Source organism: Sorghum bicolor, chromosome 5, assembly GCF_000003195.3.
Source record: "Sorghum bicolor cultivar BTx623 chromosome 5, Sorghum_bicolor_NCBIv3, whole genome shotgun sequence".
NCBI lineage: Eukaryota > Viridiplantae > Streptophyta > Magnoliopsida > Poales > Poaceae > Sorghum > Sorghum bicolor.
In genome coordinates, this window is record NC_012874.2 from 66,372,982 (window position 1) to 66,392,187 (window position 19,206).

Consider the following 19,206-nt stretch of genomic DNA (forward strand, 5'->3'; position numbering starts at 1 on the left):
ATGTGATTGGACCCTGGAAACATTAGTATGCTCCCTAACATATATTATTTTAAATAAATAAATATATATATATTAATTATATAGGTGCTAATTTGTCAAAAGATGTTAGAAAAAAATAAAAGTTACTAAAAAAATGAAAAAGAAAAGAGAAAAAATTATATAGGCTTTTATTTAGTAGCCCATCAAACCCACGCACCGCCGGCTCCTTGCAGCGCAGCGCCGACGCTCATCTCCCTGGCAGCGCCGCTCGGCTCGGTCCCTCAGCGCAGATCTTCTGCTCCTTCCCACACTCGCGCTCCTCGGTCCCAAGGACCGGATCTTCCGCGCGTCGGCGGCTCCCCCTCGGCGGCGTCCAGCGAGGAGGGGCAGTCCCAGGCTCGGCGGCGGCGTCGGCGGCTCCCCCCACCTTCTCTCGCCAGTCGCCTCGCGCCCTCGCCTGCGTCCTCCGAGCACCGGCCGACGACCCTGCGTACGCACCTCCCTCTCACCTCCCGCCTCTGCTGTTCCCGTGGGAGCCCGGCCAGCTGCCCAGGGTGGCCGGGCCTTGGCTCCGCCGGTGCTCTGTGTTGTGCCAGCTTATCTGCTGCCACAGCCCCTGCTTGCTTTAATCATGGCACAGGCTTTCAAGAAAATACAGTTTGACCATTGGCTTTGATGTGTTGTGCGCTTGAGGTTATCTTGTGAAGGAACAGAAGAGTTTCTTTGCTTTATTTCCCTTGCTGTATGATGTTGGTTCTTAGACCTGCGCCATGTCCTACTCTGATAGTCTAATATCTTCGACTTCGATCAATGTCAATTGCTCTGCCCCTTTTATCTTTTGCTTACCAGATTAATTATCTGCCTGAAATGACAATCATGAGGCCGTGTAATGTGCCACTTCAGCTCAAGTTGGCTGCAGATGTGGCCAACTTTTGTGGACAGTGGACCTATATTGAGTATTTAGTTATTGTCTTATTCAAGTGCTGTGAAGTTTGATTTAGGTCAATTCTGTCAAATTCATTTCTGCATTTGTATGTTCTGCAGTCTGATAAGTATTGTTTTTTTTTTCTGTTGACAGGATCAGAGGAGCAAAGACCATTACTTATCATAAGAAAGATTCTAGTTGGTGGAAGCTTTTATCTGTAGTTGGACTGTGATGAATTTACTGGTCTTGAGTATAGAGTAGGCAATCTGCAGTTTAGTGGAACTCAATGGGTTCTTCTCCTTCCAAAGCCACTGGAGAGGATGCCCTTGTTCTGTGCAAGGATCGGATGCGCCATATCAGACAAACCATTGACTCAAGGGATGCACTGTCAGCAGCGCACTTATCTTACACACAATCCCTCCGCACTGTGGGTACTGCACTGCGGCGGTATGCTGAGTCTGAGATCTCACCAGAATCATCACTCTCCATTTCAGAAGTGGATAAGTCACCATCGCATTCCTCTATGGCATCTCCCTCGCCTTCGCGTGCAGTAGAGAATCTTGCCTCTCCAGCACATCGAGCAAGTCCCTTGACTACTCAGCCCTCAACAAGAATCCATTGCATGAAAGCAGCAGCAACCGCTCCTTTGACCTTTGTGATAGATCCATCTGCTGCTGAATTTGTGGGGCATGAATCTCCAGTCTCAGCTTTTGTCCCGCCCCCGCCACCATTGCCTCCAGAATTGTGTACGTCATGGGACTTCTTTGATCCCATTGATGCTGCTAGTAGCTCTTCCTCCAACAATGAGAATGGAGTAACCTTGAACTTCAGTAGATTGAAGGGTCTAAGAGAGTCACGGGTAGCTGAAGTAGTTCCATTGAAAGAAGGTGAAGAAGAAATCATGTCTGAAAGAAAGCATACAGAGCTTCCTGATGATAATGCACCATCTAAGCAGGAAAGAGAACCAAAGCAAGGTGGGACTAGGAAACCAAGTCAGTTGGTGGATACTTCAACCAAAGCTACTTCTGAGCAGGTTGCTGCAAAATTGGAGGAAAGCGAAATGGAAAAAGAATTATGTGCGGAGGCAGAGGATCCTTCAGAGTTCATCACTCATCGAGCCAAAGATTTTGTGTCGAGCATGAAGGACATTGAAACCCGGTTTATGCGTGCAGCTGAAGCAGGAAATGAGGTTTCCAGAATGCTTGAAACCAAGAAGATCAGACTTGACATATGTGCTAAAATGCCAGGTGATAATCATGAGTGTTACATATATCTTCTATGTCTTTTTCAGGATCTTCTCAGCATTTTTTAATAAATCTTAAATTCGTTTTATTACCCAAATTCTAGGTTCTCCAGGCAAGCTACCTACTGCCCGATTTGTGTCAGCACTTCGAGTGTGCTGCAATCGTGATGTTATTCTCAACCAGGGTAACTGGGGTGTTTTCATTATTCTCTTCCCTAATCATAATGTTTTCCTGAAGTACTAATTTTAATTGTCTCTGTAGAAACTGCGCAGCATGTCTCAAAGGTTGTCACATGGAAGCGTTCTGTCTCATCTCTTTCATCATCATCTAAGAGTGCACTTATGACATCGATAATTAAAGATGATGTGGATGACAGTAATAGTGATTTTGTTGAGGAATTCGCCATGGTATCTGGAAGCCACTCTTCTACTTTGGACAGGCTACACGCATGGGAGAGAAAACTATATGATGAAATCAAGGTATCATAAATACAGAATCAATAAGCTCATCTAATATGCTGTCAATCTCAAACCTTTTGCTAGTCTCATGAATACCTCTACATGGAATGCCTGTTCGTTTATAGATGTCAAGTAAAAACTGGTGTTTAATCTTGAAGCGCTTATGACTTTATTTTTTGAGATAAGTGGTACATCGTCACAAGGGTTGATAAATGAGAACATGCAATACATGATCTTTATTAATATTGCATTTTCTAATCTAATAGTTCAAATGTAGTTTGTAAATCGTTTATTGTGTGCTAAGTCCTAACTACTCTCTCTATTCCAAATTATAAGACGTTTTGACTTTTGCTATGCACTTAGATATACACTATGTCTAACACTGTATCTAGAAAAGCCAAAACATCTTATATTTTGGAATGGAGGGAGTATTAAAGAAACTAGGGTGTAGGCTATGAGGTGTTTGGACACTTGCTGGCATTACAAATCATTATTACTGCCTTACCACCTTACTTGGTTTATGTAGGCCAGTGAAAATGTTAGAAACGCCTATGATGAGAAATGTAACCTCCTCCGGCGTCAATTTGCACGAGGCCTAAATGCGCAGCTGATTGATAAGACTAGAGCTGTTGTGAAGGATCTCCATTCCAGGGTATCTGTTGCGATTCAAGCTGTTGATGCAATCTCTAAAAGAATTGAGAAGATAAGGGATGAAGAACTGCAGCCACAACTTGTCGAGCTAATTCAAGGGTATATACCTGATGGACAGTATTTCATTTCTTATACCACAATTTCGAATGCAATCTTCCTGTTTCATTTTTTCAGTGTATGTTAGTAAAGATTTTTTTTTCTCGAACACATAGGAGAGTTGCATGCCATTCCATTATTAGGTAGAAAATGGTCAATTACATGCCGATTCCACAGCTCTGGTTAATATACACCAAGTTTAGTAAATATTTTAACTGTCAATACCACTTCAAATTTATTTTTTGGCTGAATGATAGTACAATTCTGAGAATCACAAGATTACAGTTCACAGCCTATCCTCAGAAGTTACCTTGTTTTGCTGAAACATTCTGATGGCTCATAATTCTACCTTCAGTCTTAGCTGATCAAAATCCTGTTTTTGACATTTCTTGTCTACTAACCTTGATCTAACTCCCGTATAGGCTAATCAGAATGTGGAAATTGATGCTGGAATGTCACCACAAACAGTTCATCACGATCACATTGGCATACCATGTGAAAAACTCAACCCCAGTGCATCAAGGCGAGCACCGCCGCCAGGCGGCAATGCATCTGTGCAATGAGATGGACAGCTTCTCCTCCAGCTTCAGAAACTGGGTCACTGCTCACAAATCGTATGTTGAGGCCCTCAATGCATGGCTGCAGAAGTGCCTCCTGCAGCCACCCCAGGACCGCCGGAGGCGTAAGCGCAAGGTCTCCTTCCCTCCCCGTCAGGCCGTCTCCCCTCCCATATTTGTCCTCTGCAGGGACTGGCTTGCCATGACAGAATCTCTTCCTGCTGACGAGGTATGCAAGTCCCTCAAAGATGTGATGCAGCTCCTCCGTGACTCGTTTGAGCACCAGGATGAGCAGAACAAGCCCAGAAGTGAGTCGCAGGAGTGTGGGATGCTGGAGAACAACAGCGAACCAGAGGCGGCGAAGAGTGGGAGTGGGAGTGTAGCGTCAGCTGAAGGGCTGCAGTCGAGACTAACAGCAGTTCTTGACCGCCTGACAAAGTTCTCGGAGGCATCACTGAAGTGCTACGAGGAGCTCAAGCAGAACTATGAGATGGCTTGTGATGATTACAAGAGAGTTGGACCAAATGCTCCACATGCTTAAGATATGTCGATTGTGGTGTATGACTTCTTCCTATCTGTTCTGGATGACAAATTCTAGTGTTTTGGTATATATTTTGTGAACAATCAGGTTGTAGTACAATCTTTTGCCTAATATTAGTGATAGTGCAGTCAGTTATGTATGCCTCAGTGTTACAGATTTTAAGCTTCGTCACCTGTCCCTGATGCTTGGAAAGGCGTATGAGAACCGTTGTGACAAAGATATATCAGGCAACGTATCATGAGTTATGCGCGCATGTAATCTGTGTCTCACCTTGCAGATATGGCATATGTACTGGCACTCTGGCATTATTATTTAGAAAAGTTCTGCACTCATGTATCTCCTAGTCACCTGTAGCTGTGGGCTGTGGCATAGGTTCTGGCATTATTTTTTACAATGATGGAGAATAAGCTGACTTTATAAGAAGTTTTTTCGTCAAGATACAGAACCAAGTGAAAATCAAGGAGCTAGTGCTTCACAGTTGCTGTTTACATGTACTAGAACTGATAAAAATCTTCATTAGAAACAATTCGGCCAAAAAAAATCTGACAATTTATTCACAAGGAGCCAGTGCTTCACAGCTGCTGTTTACATATACTAGAACTGAAACTTATTTGCTCATCTATCTATATACCTTAATTGCAACCTAATAATATATGAACTTATCCAATCTATATTGTTTGTACGTATATACTCTAAAAGCCAACATACTGGGTGTACTGTGCATAGGCCTCCGATTGCATGCCAATCGGGGCACGGATGATGAGATCTGGAAGGTCAAATGCATCAATGAGTTCTCGTGCCACAAGCCTCACTTGGTAACTGAGGTAGTCTGTCAGCTTATGAATAGCCTGCAGACATACAAGGGAGGACTTGTGTCAGGTTCTAGGCTCCAGTTTACATTGTGAAGCTAGAACTGAAATTTCAGTATGAAATGAGACCACACACCTTAGCTTTGTTTGGGGCAACATAGTCTACATTCCGATATGTTCCAATATCTTTCCAGATCCTGTCGAGCGCATAAAGGTCACATACCAGCTTCAATGCTTCGCGTGTTTTTTCATCAGGGCAACTGCATATATGCATTGTAAGTGATTGCCAATTGTGGTCACAATATAGAGCTCGAATATTTCAAAAGAGGAATGAAAGACATCTGAATAATGAGCTGCCTTAGATATATTTTAACTCCAGTTTATTTGTTGTGGTTTGCCCGTTCAGTAAAACAGAAAAGCTAGGATAATAAGGGTTAAAACAAAAAAAGAGTTCCAAGTAGCTTAAGTCGGGTGTCCATAAAAGAATAATATAGAGCGCTAAGCATTCCTTGTCCCTGGGTTCTTCTATTCAGTGATTTTGTGGCTTGATGATTGGAAAAAGAATTCATTCGAAGCACAAAGAATCCACACCGAACCAGTTCAAAAATGCAATCAGAAGAAACTCACTAGAAGAATTTACCTTTTCACTGATTCAATGAACTTTGCAAGGATGACAGATTCAATGTGTGATTCTGCAAGTGTAAGCAGATGATTCAAACATCTATTCCACGCACCAAAACCTCCAAGTGTCTTGCTATGTTTCTGTAGCCGAGCAGCGACGCTATGTAGCAACCGAGATGTTCGGTACTGAGAAGAAAGGTTGCCCAATCAGTACCGGAAGTGAACATGAGAAGTCTCAGTAACTGGGAAGAAATGACTCACTCTGAATGCATCCAGCTGGAAATTAGGATCCCGCAGATGATCTTCGCCCTCCCATCGGGCAGTGACAGGATTAGGCTGGGACAGGTAAGTACCCATGGAGTCTCTCAAGTAATTCCAGGTAACTGAAAGTGTCCCTCCCTTGAATTTCTCCTGGTATTGCTTCAGAAGATCTCCAGCAACCTACAAGAGCATGAGAAGATGCACATTATTTAAAGAAAAGTAACTTCATAGCATTTTTAGAAACTGATCCCAACTTCCCTTGAGCTCAGCTTATTTCAGAAAACATGCCCGTCAAATATTATCAGTCTGAAAACAAGCCATCAGCTGGCTTTTATGAAGGATGCTGATCAGTACCTGCTGCAGAAGAACAGTGTTGTCCCCCTCAAATGTTTGGAATATATCATGGTCATTGCGCAGAGCTCCAAAACGATTTACAGCAGCATAGCCATGGCCACCGCATGCTTCTCTGCAGATGCTTATAGACTTCGCTGTATATGAAGTTATGTAGGCTTTCAACCCAGATGAAAGAACATGTACGTCAGCAATAAGATCCTCATCATTGGTTTTCTTCATTTCCGAGTACTTATCCACTAACATTACTGTGGCGAAGTGAAATGCATATGATGATGCCAACATGGGCATTAATTTGTTCTGGTGAGACTGATAATCCAACACACTGATCTCAGGCTGTTTAGGTGGACCGAATTGGTGGCGCAGAAGAGCATACCTCACAGCAATTGTTACTGCAACTTTGAGAACACCCACAGAACAATATGCAATGCCAACTCGTCCTCCGACAAGCTCCCCAAGGGTTGCTGCAAATCTTTTGTTAATTGTGGGCAGACTGCTTGTGTATTTTCCATCCCGTGACACATCGCCAAACCGATTCAGAAGATTATCTCTGGGTATCCTAACTGAGCAGAATCTCAGTGCGCCATTGTCTACACCATTCAGGCCAATCTTGTGCCCACAATCATTGATCTCGATTCCAGGAAGAACAGCGTGAGTTTCAAGGTCCCGTATGGGGACGATAAATGCGTGGATGCCCATATCAGCAGGTTCCCCTCCTTTTCCTTGAAGGGGTAAAATTAACCTTGCAAAGACAGTAGCAAATTTTCCATGAACCGCGGCATTGCCAATCCACCACTTAATAGCTCCATCATTTGGGGTATTAATAATGAATTCATCAGTGACAGGATCAAATGTAGCGGTAGTCTGTAGGGCTTGTACATTCGATCCTATTTGCAGGAAAAGAGTAATAATGGTAAGGGGAAATTTAGTATCAATTATTTTGAATATGTAACAGTGCATTAGGTGCTGGGTACAAGCCCTACTGTGCGCCATTCAAAACAAACACCGCAACAGTACTGAAACACTGTAGCTGCACTGTACATTGATCAATTGCTATGCAACAAAAGAATAGAGACAACACTAATTAGTGGATATAAATAAGTGGAGAACCTAACCATGATGTAGTTCTGTCATTGCAAAACAGCCTGGATAATCCAAATTGTCAATTGCATCAAAGTACTTATCCCTGTGCTTTTTGGTTCCTAGGTTTATGACAGAACCACCCCAGAGGCTGCATTAGCAAGGAGGTTAAGTTAGTACAATATGAGAGACCTAAGACTGCTATGAGGTCGAGAGTATATAGCTGGCTACAAAATTTAATCCACAAGGACACTTTGACAAATTCAAATATGTGCAACTGATAATATATGGCGGCAGAGTTTGGATCTGGGCCCATCATCAAAATAAAAAAAAACATATAGTAGAGATAAAAAGTGTCCATATTGATTGTGATTTCAAGACCAGTAATTGATCGTTATCGTCTATCTGATCAGTTTAATAGCTGAAAAACAGCGACACCAGAAAGTTCTCCAAAAGCAACTTCAACTGCTCAAGTACATTTTGCATGGAATTAAACAAATCATTGTCCTGAGTAATTAATGCATCTTTATTGTAATAAGTTAAGCAGGACCTCATTCACAGAAAGAAAATTGAAATCCTATGTACACCCGAAAACAAAAATTTAATCCCAATAAAAGAAGGGGAAATAATGGAAAATACAAATAGCTCAAACTCTGTCCCTGAAAGCCACTCGTACCAATACAGGTGAGGCTTCAATGGCAAATAGTGTATTAAGATACCGACAGACCCAACCTCACTCTCACACTAGAGCATCTTTCCTTTTGAATGTGACAACAGATTGCATGAGTCTATATAAAGAAAAGGTTGCTAGGTATTTGTACAGACAGCTGGATCGGTTCAATTGGCCCATAAATTAGGTAGCATGGTCTATGTACCCTGTCCCCTATGATCCATCATGTTATATTAAATAACATACTTGAATTTTCGGCTTTCTTTAAAGCAGGCAGACAAAAGTCATATACAGCCTAGAATTTTACAACGAACTGGAAGTGGGGAAGATAATTTTTGTTCGTAACCGTCATTACCTACCAAAGTTAATTACCACGTATTGTTAGCGATAAGCCCTCTGCAGTGCTGATTAACCAACAAAATTAACTCCATCACTAACCGATATGAAACATGTGGACTGTGGAAGCATCGCTATCAACTGAAGCATGCAAATTAGTCTACCAAAGCAGTCAATTAAGAACTCAAGATCACAAGGCGGGCGCGCGAGCGCGACCCTAACACCGACCCACCCACCAACCTGTACTGGACGCCGAGCTTGACGCCGAGAGAGATGTCGGCGCCACCAGCGGCCTCCATGACGGCGAAGTACTCGGCGGGGTCGTTGGCCATGAGCGTGAGCGGGCGCACCCCGGCCTCGCGCACGAGCGCGCGCAGCTGGCGGTAGCAGAGCTCGCGGTGCGCGGCCGTGGTCAGCTCGACGGGCGTCTGCAGGTCCGGGCGCGCCCGGAAGAAGTCGAACAGCCGCATCTGCGTCGCGCGGTTTCGGCCGCGGAGGTACGCCGCGAGCGCCGCCGCCACGTCCGCGCCCCCCTCCACGCGGCGCGCCCGCCCGCCCGCGCACGCCGCGAGGGCCAGCTGCTGATCGCCTGATGAGGCCGGTGGAGCGGCGCCGGCGCCGGCGGCGGGGGGATGGAGGAGGTGCAGGGAGAGGCGGCGGAGGCGGCGCATCGCTGAGGACTCCTCTCCCGCGGCGGATTCGCCGGCGTGGGTCGCCATGGGCGGGCGGGCGCGCGCGCCGCGGAGGTGCTCGACGAAATCGCGCGGGGGCGGGCGGAGGCGTGCGCGCGAAGGGAAGCAAGGGAGGTGGTGCCGTTACGGTAAAGACGGTTTGGGCTTTAATAATGGGGGTCTAGGCGAGCGTCGCACGGGCGGGGTCCCTGGAAGTTTTGTGATTTTCGTTTATGCCCTTGTATTGGGTTTTGTTGGTAGTTCAGTGTTACGTTTTAGTCCTCGTTTGGGAGCTGGATGTAAATTTGTATTTGTTGGAGGGTGGGTTTAGGGATTCGAATGTATAGCTAGGATAGGAGTCTAGAACGGTGACGGCAGGGGGATATGGAGGTGACGTGGCAGCGCATGGATGGTGATGTGGAGATAAGGCTCGGTGGATGAGTTAGCGTACGGGCCGGATGACATGTGGGACCAGACATGTCGTGGTACGTCCTGGGTCCACACGCCAGTGACACATGGGCTGAGTGCGTATGGTTCCGGTGCGTCTTGCTTGGATTTTGTTGTTCGTTGCGGTGAAGAAAGGGATCGAACGGTGTGGGGTTTGGCCTTTTTGGACTTTAGAGATTTTCCGTGCACGCTTTCCAATGTCGAGATGAGGATGGTGACGCGCCAACTTCCCCCGTCCCGTGCGGTCTTGCTCCCCTTCCCTAATTCGTCTTGTTTAATTCCCAAAATATTTTATAAAAAATTTCATATTTATGGTCACATCAAATTTTGCGGTACATGCATGAAGCACTAAATATAGATAAAAGAATTAATTAATTATACAGTTTACTTATAATTTGTGAGACGAATCTTTTAAGTCTAGTTAGTCCATAATTGAACAATTTTTGTTAAATATAAATGAAAGTGCTACTGTTCATATTTTGTAAATTTTTTTGGAAGTAAACAAGACAAGTCTCCCTCCAAACACATAAACATACTTAGGTTATCCTATTAAGTCAAACTATTTTAATAAATTTGATAAAAAATGGACATCAGTTAACAAAACTTCTTTATCTCCAGCTTCATCGAACACAAGATAGAAAAGCCATATTTATGTGGCTTCACCATCATAATCCTAGTAAAAACAAGTTTCTTCCGTGAATCCATTTTTGTGCATGTGGTTTGACATGGCTTCACTCAAGAAGCTAGAAAAGTCAGAGCCAAACAAACCTTAATGATAGTATTAACATTACCAACTAGAAAAAGTAAACCATAAATATATTTCATAATGAATTTGTTTGATATACGTAGTTACTATTGTTTTTCTGGGCAAAAACTATTAGTGTTATATAAATCTGATCGATATTGGGATAGTTTGACTTGAGACAATACAAGAAATACTTGTATTTTAGAACGAAAATGGAGTTTGTAGTACTACTTATATGGTCATTGAGAAGATTTAGCCAAACCTGACAAATTGAAAGACACAAATAACTTCTAAATTTTCTCAGTTTGAAACTGTGTCGGTCACTCTTGTCTTGGGATCACTATAAAATATAACATTTGGAGAAGAATTAGCCAAACCTTATACAAACTAAAAAAACACAAATAACTATTATCCACGGATGGAGTGAGTATATGCGTAGAAATATATTGAAAAACACTTGCACAATATCATAAACTTAATGTATTCTATTTTTTTGACGAAACAACTTAATATATGCTATGAGTATATTCTAGAATAAATTGAATGATGTGTGTACCCTTCCTCAGATCTGATTCCCCACTATCCGGTTGAAAGAATTAACACACCGAAAGGGCCACCAGTTTCCCCACAAAAAAGGGGAGATCCATTGCTTATTGCTCACGGAAACATTCGACCTTATCATCAAGTCGTCTGCCTATCTTTTTAATATCATTCGTTTTATGACAAAGTCCACGTACGATACCTGGCAATCTATTTTTTTTTACATATAGGGGCATGATCAGAAAGTCCTGGTATAATATATGGCAGACTAATTAGAAACATATAGAAACATGTGACAAACAAACTAAAGCATCATTTCAGTGTTAAGGATAAATCTAATGGGACATGAACAAATTAACTGCCAAAACTGACCAAACATTGCCATTTTTCAACCACTTTGCTCTCCAACTTCAAGGTCATGGCAATGTAGTAGTGGAAAAGTTAAAAGCAAACTCTTTGCAGCATAGCATAATCACATTGTAACACACACATAAGAGTTGTAACTTAGACCTTGTTTAGTAGGTGAAAATTTTTGGTTTTGACTATAGCACTTTCGTTTGTATTTGACAATTATTGTCCAATCATAGACTAACTAGGTTCAAAAGATTCGTCTCGCAAATCACATACAAATTGTACGATTAGTTAAAATTTTTATCTACATTTAATGCTTCATGCATACGTTGAAAGATTCAATGTTATGAAGAATCTTGAAAATTTTTGTGAACTAAACAAAGCCTTAAATAAATCATATAATACACGCCATGGCATCCAATAACCGCTTAGAGAGTGTTAAAGTTTAACAGGTATCGTAGCATTTTCATTGGCAATTAGTGTCTAATCATGGATTGGCTCAAAAAATTCGTTTCGCAAATTTCTCTCTAACTGTATTTTTAGTTTCATAAATTATCTATATTTAATACTATATATCTAAATATTTTATTTGATGTAATAAGAGTTAAACTTTACAAACGCCAACCAAACATGCCCTTAATTTAATACAAGCGTTAATTGATGGACTCAGACCGACATGTGCACTTAATTAAATAAGTAAAAAAGAGCATCAGGGCACTCACAATGCAGACTCTATCATAGAGTCTAAAGTTATTTATTACCTCAAACAATGTGGACTTGGAGTCTATAAATAAGACTTGGAGTCTTATTTTTTCTACCTCTTTCTTCAATAAATATGCTGCCACATCAGCAAAATACCATAAATAATATGTAATTAATTGTCTTGGACTCTATGATAGAGTCTTGCATTGTGAGTGTCCTCATTGCTTCCAGAGCACCACTTCTGCTTCACTTCGGCCTTGTTTAGGCCTTACTTCGCAAAAAAATCTGAATTTCGAACGGTAGCACTTTCGTCTTTATTTAATAAACATTGTCCAATGATGTAACTAGACTAAAAAGATTCGTCTTATGATTTATAGATGAACTGTGCAATTGGTTTTTATTTTCATGTATATTTAGTGCACCATGTATGTGCTGCAAGATTCGATGTGATGGAGAATCTTAAAAAATTTTGGAAACTAAACGAGGCCTTAGATGTGAAAAAAGTTTGGATTTCGCTACTGTAGCACTTTCGTTTGTTTGTGGCAAATATTGTCTAATCATAGACTAACTAGGGTTAAAAAATTCGTCTCGCGATATACAGCTGTGTAATTAGTTTTTGTTTTTTCATTTATATTTAATATATTTAATGCTTCACGTATGTGCCGTAAGATTTAATATAATGAAGAATCTTGGAACTTTTTGGTTCTTAGGGTGAACTAAACACGCCCTTTTTCATCTTTTTCCTCTTCACCCTCATCAGAATCACTTACATCCTCTAGTACAGTTCATCCTCTTCTGCGTCTTCGTCTTCACCCTCACCCTCATCTGAATCACTCGCGTCACCACCTTGGCAAGAGGATGAGGGATTTCATTTTCTCTTCAATTGCTGGCCATTCTCGATCGATCACTGCCTGCACCTCGGCTCTGCGCTTGGCGCTCTCCGCGTCGAGTTGAACGTAGCCCTTCTTCCTCAGCTCGCTGCGCACCCACTCCTGCGTCCTGGGGATCCCCTCTTCCATCTCGAAGAACGCCTTGGCCATGCGGTAGAGCCTCCTCTTGTCCTCGTCCGCCTCCTCCCCCGGCTGCGGCGTCAGCTCCGGGTTGCTCCGCTTCAGCGCCGCGAAGCGTGCTGGGGGCTCCATCGGCTTCAGTGACAGGATCCAGCGGACGCCTTTGACAGCTGCCGGTACTTCTCTTCTGCTGGCGCCACCACAGCCGCCGCCGCCGCCGCCGCCTCGTCCACATCTTTGGCCTTCCTTCGGGTGGCGCGCGGAAGTGGCATCCGACGAGACGCCGGATCCTTCGCCGCCTTCCTCTTGGTGGAGGACCCCTTCAACGAACCCCCGTGAGGTCCGGTGGCCGGCGCTTCCTTCTTCGCCTTCCTCTTGGTGGCGTACCTCTTCAACGGGCCCTGTGGTCCCGTCGCCGTCGCCGCCGCCGCGCTCTTGGCGGCGCCCCGGCTCAGCGAACCTTCCCCGCCTGTCATCGGCGGTCAATTGGAACCTTCTCGCCGGGAAACCTCGAAGCGTACAGCGATTGGAAGTGAGATCTCGCAACCCTAGCTGCTGTCGATGGCTTAGCTGAAGGATGCGGCGGCGGGGGTGGTCTGGATCTATATGGGATGGATGGAGGCGAGCGAACCCTACCTCCCTCCTGATCAGATCGGACTCGGGGAGGGAGACGAACTCGGAATTGGACGGAATGGAGGGGCTGCCATCGGCGGTCCAGCCAGTGTTGGAGTCTGACTGTTTCCGCGCCAGTTGGGCCGGGCCCAACGTGGGACGTAACGGAAAGGCCGGCTGTCATCGTGGGCTTCATTTTAACACGACGAATTTTATATAATAAGTAACATAATAGTGTCCCAAGATACCATTAAAATTCGTTATAAATTTGGTCAAACAAGGACGTGTTAAATGTACATTTTTTTCTATTAATATTGATGTAAAAATGCCATAATATTCTTTTTGGTGGCAAGAAAAAATTATATTTTAACATGTTTTAAAACACGGTTAAACATTAATTATAATATTTTGGAAAAAAGCTATTTCTAGAAGTAATCACATTTTTGGAAGCTCCTAGACATATTAATAGATAACTCTAAATATAGTTTCTCCTATATGTCATGTCCCAACATATTTTTAGAATTTTTAGTCCTTGTTTAGTTCACTCCGAAAACCAAAAAGTTTTCAAGATTTCCTGTCATATCGAATCTTGCGGCACATGTATGAAGCATTAAATACAGACGAAAACAAAAGCTAATCACACAGTTTGCCTATAAATCACGAGACGAATCTTTTGATCCTAGTTAGTCTATGATTGAACAATATTTACCACAAACAAACGAAAGTGCTACAGTAACGAAATCCAAATTTTTTTCACATCTAAACAAGGCCTTTTTGGATTTTTTTTTTTCAAAATCTTAAAGAAAATTTTGTGGTTGTATGAATCTTATTAGGTATTTACTAGATTTCTTTTTCACCTATACAAATTATGAAATCATCTTAAAACCGCTTTCTAACCCGTGAATTGCATAATTCAAATTATTTTTGAGAGCTGAGCAATAAGATACCTACCTTCTAAGAAGATATATACTTCTAAGGCCCATAATTATAGCTCTCCTCGTGCCAAAACTTGATGACACGACCATTGTTCTCGAACAAAGGTCCTTCTCAGCTTTCTTACCTATTGCATGAGTCTAATTTGCCCTCCTCAATCAAAAAACCATACATTAAAAAAACTTGTCTCTTAAAACTATCTGATTTATCTCCCTAATGGGTCTTGATCTTGGATTTGGGAGAGGAAAGAGGTACCTAGGCTTAGCATGCACATTGGATTGGGGAGAAGGAGAACCAAAGAAGGTACCTATCGACTGTTGGATTGGGGAGAGGGAGGTTACCTATTGGCTGAGGGATTAGGGAGAGGGAGTAGGAACGTACTCCCTCAATCCAAAAAGAGTATTGTTTTTTTTTTACTTTTAGACATATTGTTTGACCATCCGCCATATTCAATTTTTTGTCTAAATATCATCTATTTTAATTTGTGTTGACTTATTTTATTATTAAATATACTTTAATAATTATGTATTTATTTTATAATTCATAGAAAATTTTGAATAAGACGAACGGTCAGACACGATGTTTGAAAGTAAAAAACATCACTCTTTTTGGGACGGAGAGAGTGTGCAGTTAAGGAGAGGTACCTAGACAAGACTTACTTCGTTTGGTTGAGCTCCCGCTATAGCTCGCTCCAGCTATGGCTTGTATAATGGAGCAGTTTTATTTGACTTCAGTTTCTTGAGATAAAAAACATTTGGTAAAACATCTTCTCCACGTTGTTAAAAAAGATGAAGTGTCCACAATACCTTTATTTTATCCTTTTCTTTTTCCTTTATGGTTTCGATCCTTATTTGGTCACCCACTACTCCACTGGCATGATACTTCTTCTTCTCTCCCCAACCTCCACAGCATTCATCGGTAAACGCCCACGCAAACCCGCCATTGTACCGGTGACCATATCCTGCCCATGCTCCACCTTCCGTTGTTGCCAAAATGCCCTCGGTCACCTCCATTGCATTTGTCGCCAAGCGTCCACGCCCCACCTACCATTCTGTCTGTGATCGCATCCCACCCCTACTCTGCCCTCTACTGCCGCCAACATGCCCTTATTCGTCACCAAGTGCCCGTGCACCACTGCGCCCGTGCACTACTGAAAGGTCCAAATGGCTAGAGAAAGGTGAATAGCTTATTTAAAAATTCTACAAACTTCACTAAGCAAGTGTGTTAGTAAAACAAATGGCGAAGCAATTCTAGCACTAGTTCAACTAAGCTATGCAAGCCACCTATACAAACTAGTACAAGGCTAAACACTAAAACACAACAACAAAAGAAAGCTAGCTACACTCCTAAACAAGAAGACTAAACTAAACAAGCTAAACAACTAGCAAGGTATATAAATAAGTAAAGGAGTGGAGAGAGAGATTGTTATACCAACGTTGTAGAGTAGAGATATAACCAACCAATCACTCACAATCACAAGAGAATCCTCGGCAAGAGATGACACAAGATTTTTACCGAGGTTCACTTGCTTCCGGCAAGCTAGTCCTCCTTGTGGCGATACACCCACTTGATGGATCGCGAGCTAATTGGCAATCCAAAGCCAAACCCTCAGCGGGTGCCGCACATCCACTCACAAGATGGGGATCCTCCAAGCCACGAGCAATCCACTAGAGTAACCAATTTGCGAGGGGAAGGCTCAAGAACCCCTCACAAATCACTTGGTGAGGCTCGAAACAATCTCCAATCACGAGCTCAACACCACCGCTGCTCCAAGCCGTCTAGGGCGTCAGGAAACACCCAAGAGTAACAAGAAATCCGCAGCAAACTCAAGAATCAAGTGCCACTAAATGCAACTCTCAAAGCAATGCACTTGAATCTCACTCAATCTCACTAGGATTAGCAATCAAGCAAGGAGATGAGTGGAGGGAGTGTTCTCTAGCTCAATGTATGCCTCAAGTATTCAAAAGTGCAAGAGAGAACCTCCCAAAGCCGGCCACCCTCTATTTATAAGCCCCCTCAAAGAAACTAGCCGTTGGCTGTTTTCACTGGGCTGAAAACGGGGGCACCGGACGCTACCAAGTGATCACTGAACGCTCGACCCCCAGCGTCCGGTGCTCAGGGGTTGGCCACGTGTCCTTCTTGGATCTCGCGTGTCAGATTCTAACGGTCACCTGCGGACCACCGGATGCTCTGCAAGTCCACACCGGACGCGTCCGGTGCACACCGGACTCAAGCGCAGAGAGTTTCGCAAACGTGCAGGGTCACCGGACGTTAAGCACCGGTAGCGTCCGGTGCTCACCGAACTAAAGCGCAGAGAGGGTTGCAAAACCTCCTCACACCGGACGCACACCACCGGACGCACACCACCGGACGCACTTAGAGAGCGTCCGGTGCTCAACCCTAGCAGGGTCAAGCACACCGGACTCTGAGGCCAGCATCCGGTGCCTCTGTACTCAGCGTCCGGTGAGTGTTTCTCAGTGAGAAAACACTCCCGCGTCTTCTCCAAATTTCCCACCGGCGCAATAGAAAATATACACTTATTTTTCTCAAAAGCGCCGAATCCCGCCGAGCTTGCGAGGCGGGATTCGGCGCTTTTGAGAAAAATAAGTGTATATTTTCGGCGGGAGGGAGAGAGGAACCCACACCCCTCTCAACCTTAGGAACTCCACCTCCTTTGCAAATGTGCTAACACCAACAAGTGTCCACCACCAAAGTGCATGTGTGTTAGCTTTTCACGAACATTTTTATCCAAAGGAGTTAAGTTAGCTCTTTACTAGATCCTAATGCATATGCCCAAGATGTAGACCTAGTAGCACTTGATTCGAGAGATGACCGTGATTTCTCCTCTTGATAGTCGGCTATCTATCCTAAACCCGGTCATTCACTTCTCTACTCATCTTAGACCGGCAAAAGTAAAACCCTATGTTTATACATTTGCCTTGATAACTTTGCTCCTCGTCTATCACCATGATCTTCACTTCATGCTTCATCCCTTTGTGATCATGTGGCCACCTTCCATGCCACCTTGCACCTTCATCACTTGTGTTGCTATGCCTAACTCAAATCACTTAAATACAAGGCATTAGCAACTTGGTGTCATTAATTACCAAAACCAAACTTGGGCTTTCAACCACCCACCGCCTTGCCCGTGACCACATCCCACCCATGCTTCACCCTCTGCTGCCACCAATATGCCCTCGTTCGCTAAGACACCCTCATTCGTTACAAAGCGCCCATGCACCATCCACCATCATGCTCGCGACCCGTCCCACCCATGCTCTGGCCTTCGCTGTCGCCAAGATGCCTTCGATCGCCACATGTTGTTTCTTTGTCCTTGTCCTCTTTTTTCCCTCCTCCCAGTTGCCACCCCGGTGTAACAACCCTAAAATTTTGAAATACAAAAAGTACCACCTAAAAATTGTCTTCTAAAAATAACTCGTGATTGTTGAGTGGCATACTAGGAAGACAACCTGAAGTTGCACAAGTAGAACCTATTTAACTTGGTTGAGCATATGCAATTTAATTCTATGTGTGCTTTGGGACTTCTTGGTTTCATGTATTTAGTAATAAAATCAACTACTTTGTTGAATAATAAATGTCTGTGAGTTGCCAACCCTTGCCCTGGAACCATAAAACCCCTAGACCCCTAGTGGACCACCCCTAAGGGTATATATACATGTTTGGTGCACACGTATATACACATAAGGAGCCAAGTATTAATAAGAATAGAATTGGAAAATGCTTAGAAAAAGAGGAAGAACAAGAAGAAGGTCATTCGGCCCAAGCCACGGCAGCCGGCCCAACCCACGGCAGCCGGCCCAACCCACACCCCTCCACTACCACCCGCACACCGCCTGCCTCGCAGCGCCGATTCCTGCCGTGGCCCAGCTGGTAGCCCATCGGCCCACAGAGCACGCGCTTCAAGCCTTAACAACATGTGGGACCAAACATGTCGTGGTACGGCTTGGGTCCACACGCCAGTGATACATGGGCTGAGTGCGTATGTTTTCGGTGCTTCTTGCTTGGATTTTGTTGTTCGTTGTGGTGAAGAAAGGGATCGAACGTGTGGGGTTTGGCCTTTTGGACTTTAGAGATTTTTTGTGCACGCTTTCCAATGTCCAGATGAGGATGGTGACGTGCCAACTTCGGCCTTGTTTAATTTTCAAAAATTTTCAAGATTCACAGTCACATCGAATCTACGGTACATGTATGAAACATTAAATATAGATAAAAAAGATAACTAATTATACAGTTTACCCTAGTCGTTTGATAGCCGTAGATAAATACAAGTCGTTTGATAGCCGTCCTTAGTCAGGTTTAGCGCTATGTCTCTTTTATAGATCAAGCTTTAATCCTAGTTCAAGCTCAAACCTTGTTATTTTCATACTTCCTACATATTAGATTTAGAAGTCGTTTAAGATAGGATACGATCTCTAAAACATAACCTTGACCTTCATCACCGATGCCCTGCAAGCAGCTCAAAGCCCTCAGCCCTCTCCGCCGAACTCTGCTCCGACGCCGTCGAGGCCGTCAACATCAATCCGTGGCAGCGACACCGACGTCGGCTGTGGAAAAAACAATTTTTTATTTCAGAGGTGGCCTCGATCCAGTGCTTT

At 43.6% G+C, this 19,206-nt stretch overlaps 2 protein-coding genes across 3 annotated transcripts; one reads left to right on the forward strand and one right to left on the reverse strand.

Annotated features, from left to right (window-relative positions):
* Positions 225–4,779, forward strand: LOC8066701. 2 transcript variants are annotated; one of them, XM_021461202.1, is made up of 6 exons: positions 225–469; positions 1,058–2,151; positions 2,252–2,332; positions 2,410–2,627; positions 3,133–3,356; positions 3,776–4,779. In XM_021461202.1, the coding sequence occupies exons 2-6, from the start codon at positions 1,191–1,193 to the stop codon at positions 4,449–4,451; spliced, it is 2,160 nt and encodes a 719-aa protein (XP_021316877.1). In that variant the 5' UTR covers positions 225–469; positions 1,058–1,190; the 3' UTR covers positions 4,452–4,779. The 2 variants fall into 2 exon arrangements, with proteins under 2 accessions (XP_021316877.1, XP_021316878.1); XM_021461203.1 differs by having other exon boundaries at positions 1,064–2,151; positions 3,776–4,704.
* On the reverse strand, positions 4,902–9,364 carry LOC110435557 (acyl-coenzyme A oxidase 2, peroxisomal). The gene is made up of 7 exons (XM_021461204.1): positions 8,820–9,364; positions 7,609–7,724; positions 6,497–7,380; positions 6,143–6,322; positions 5,901–6,067; positions 5,397–5,520; positions 4,902–5,299 (listed from the first exon to the last, which is right to left on the reverse strand). Exons 1-7 carry the CDS (start codon positions 9,296–9,298, stop codon positions 5,144–5,146), a joined length of 2,106 nt encoding a protein of 701 aa, XP_021316879.1. The 5' UTR covers positions 9,299–9,364; the 3' UTR covers positions 4,902–5,143.

Bases quoted from the DNA above. Each gene is read 5' to 3' on its own strand.
- LOC8066701 (XM_021461202.1), top strand. From the start codon at position 1,191: ATGGGTTCTTCTCCTTCCAAAGCCACTGGAGAGGATGCCCTTGTTCTG. The intron at 2,152-2,251 runs GTGATAATCATG...CCCAAATTCTAG, and splicing joins CATATGTGCTAAAATGCCAG to GTTCTCCAGGCAAGCTACCT. The intron at 2,628-3,132 runs GTATCATAAATA...TGGTTTATGTAG, and splicing joins AACTATATGATGAAATCAAG to GCCAGTGAAAATGTTAGAAA.
- LOC110435557 (XM_021461204.1), bottom strand. From the start codon at position 9,298: ATGGCGACCCACGCCGGCGAATCCGCCGCGGGAGAGGAGTCCTCAGCG. The intron at 7,725-8,819 runs GTTGGTGGGTGG...TTGCTAATGCAG, and splicing joins AAGCTCGGCGTCCAGTACAG to CCTCTGGGGTGGTTCTGTCA. The intron at 6,068-6,142 runs GTGAGTCATTTC...CTTTCTTCTCAG, and splicing joins TCCAGCTGGATGCATTCAGA to TACCGAACATCTCGGTTGCT.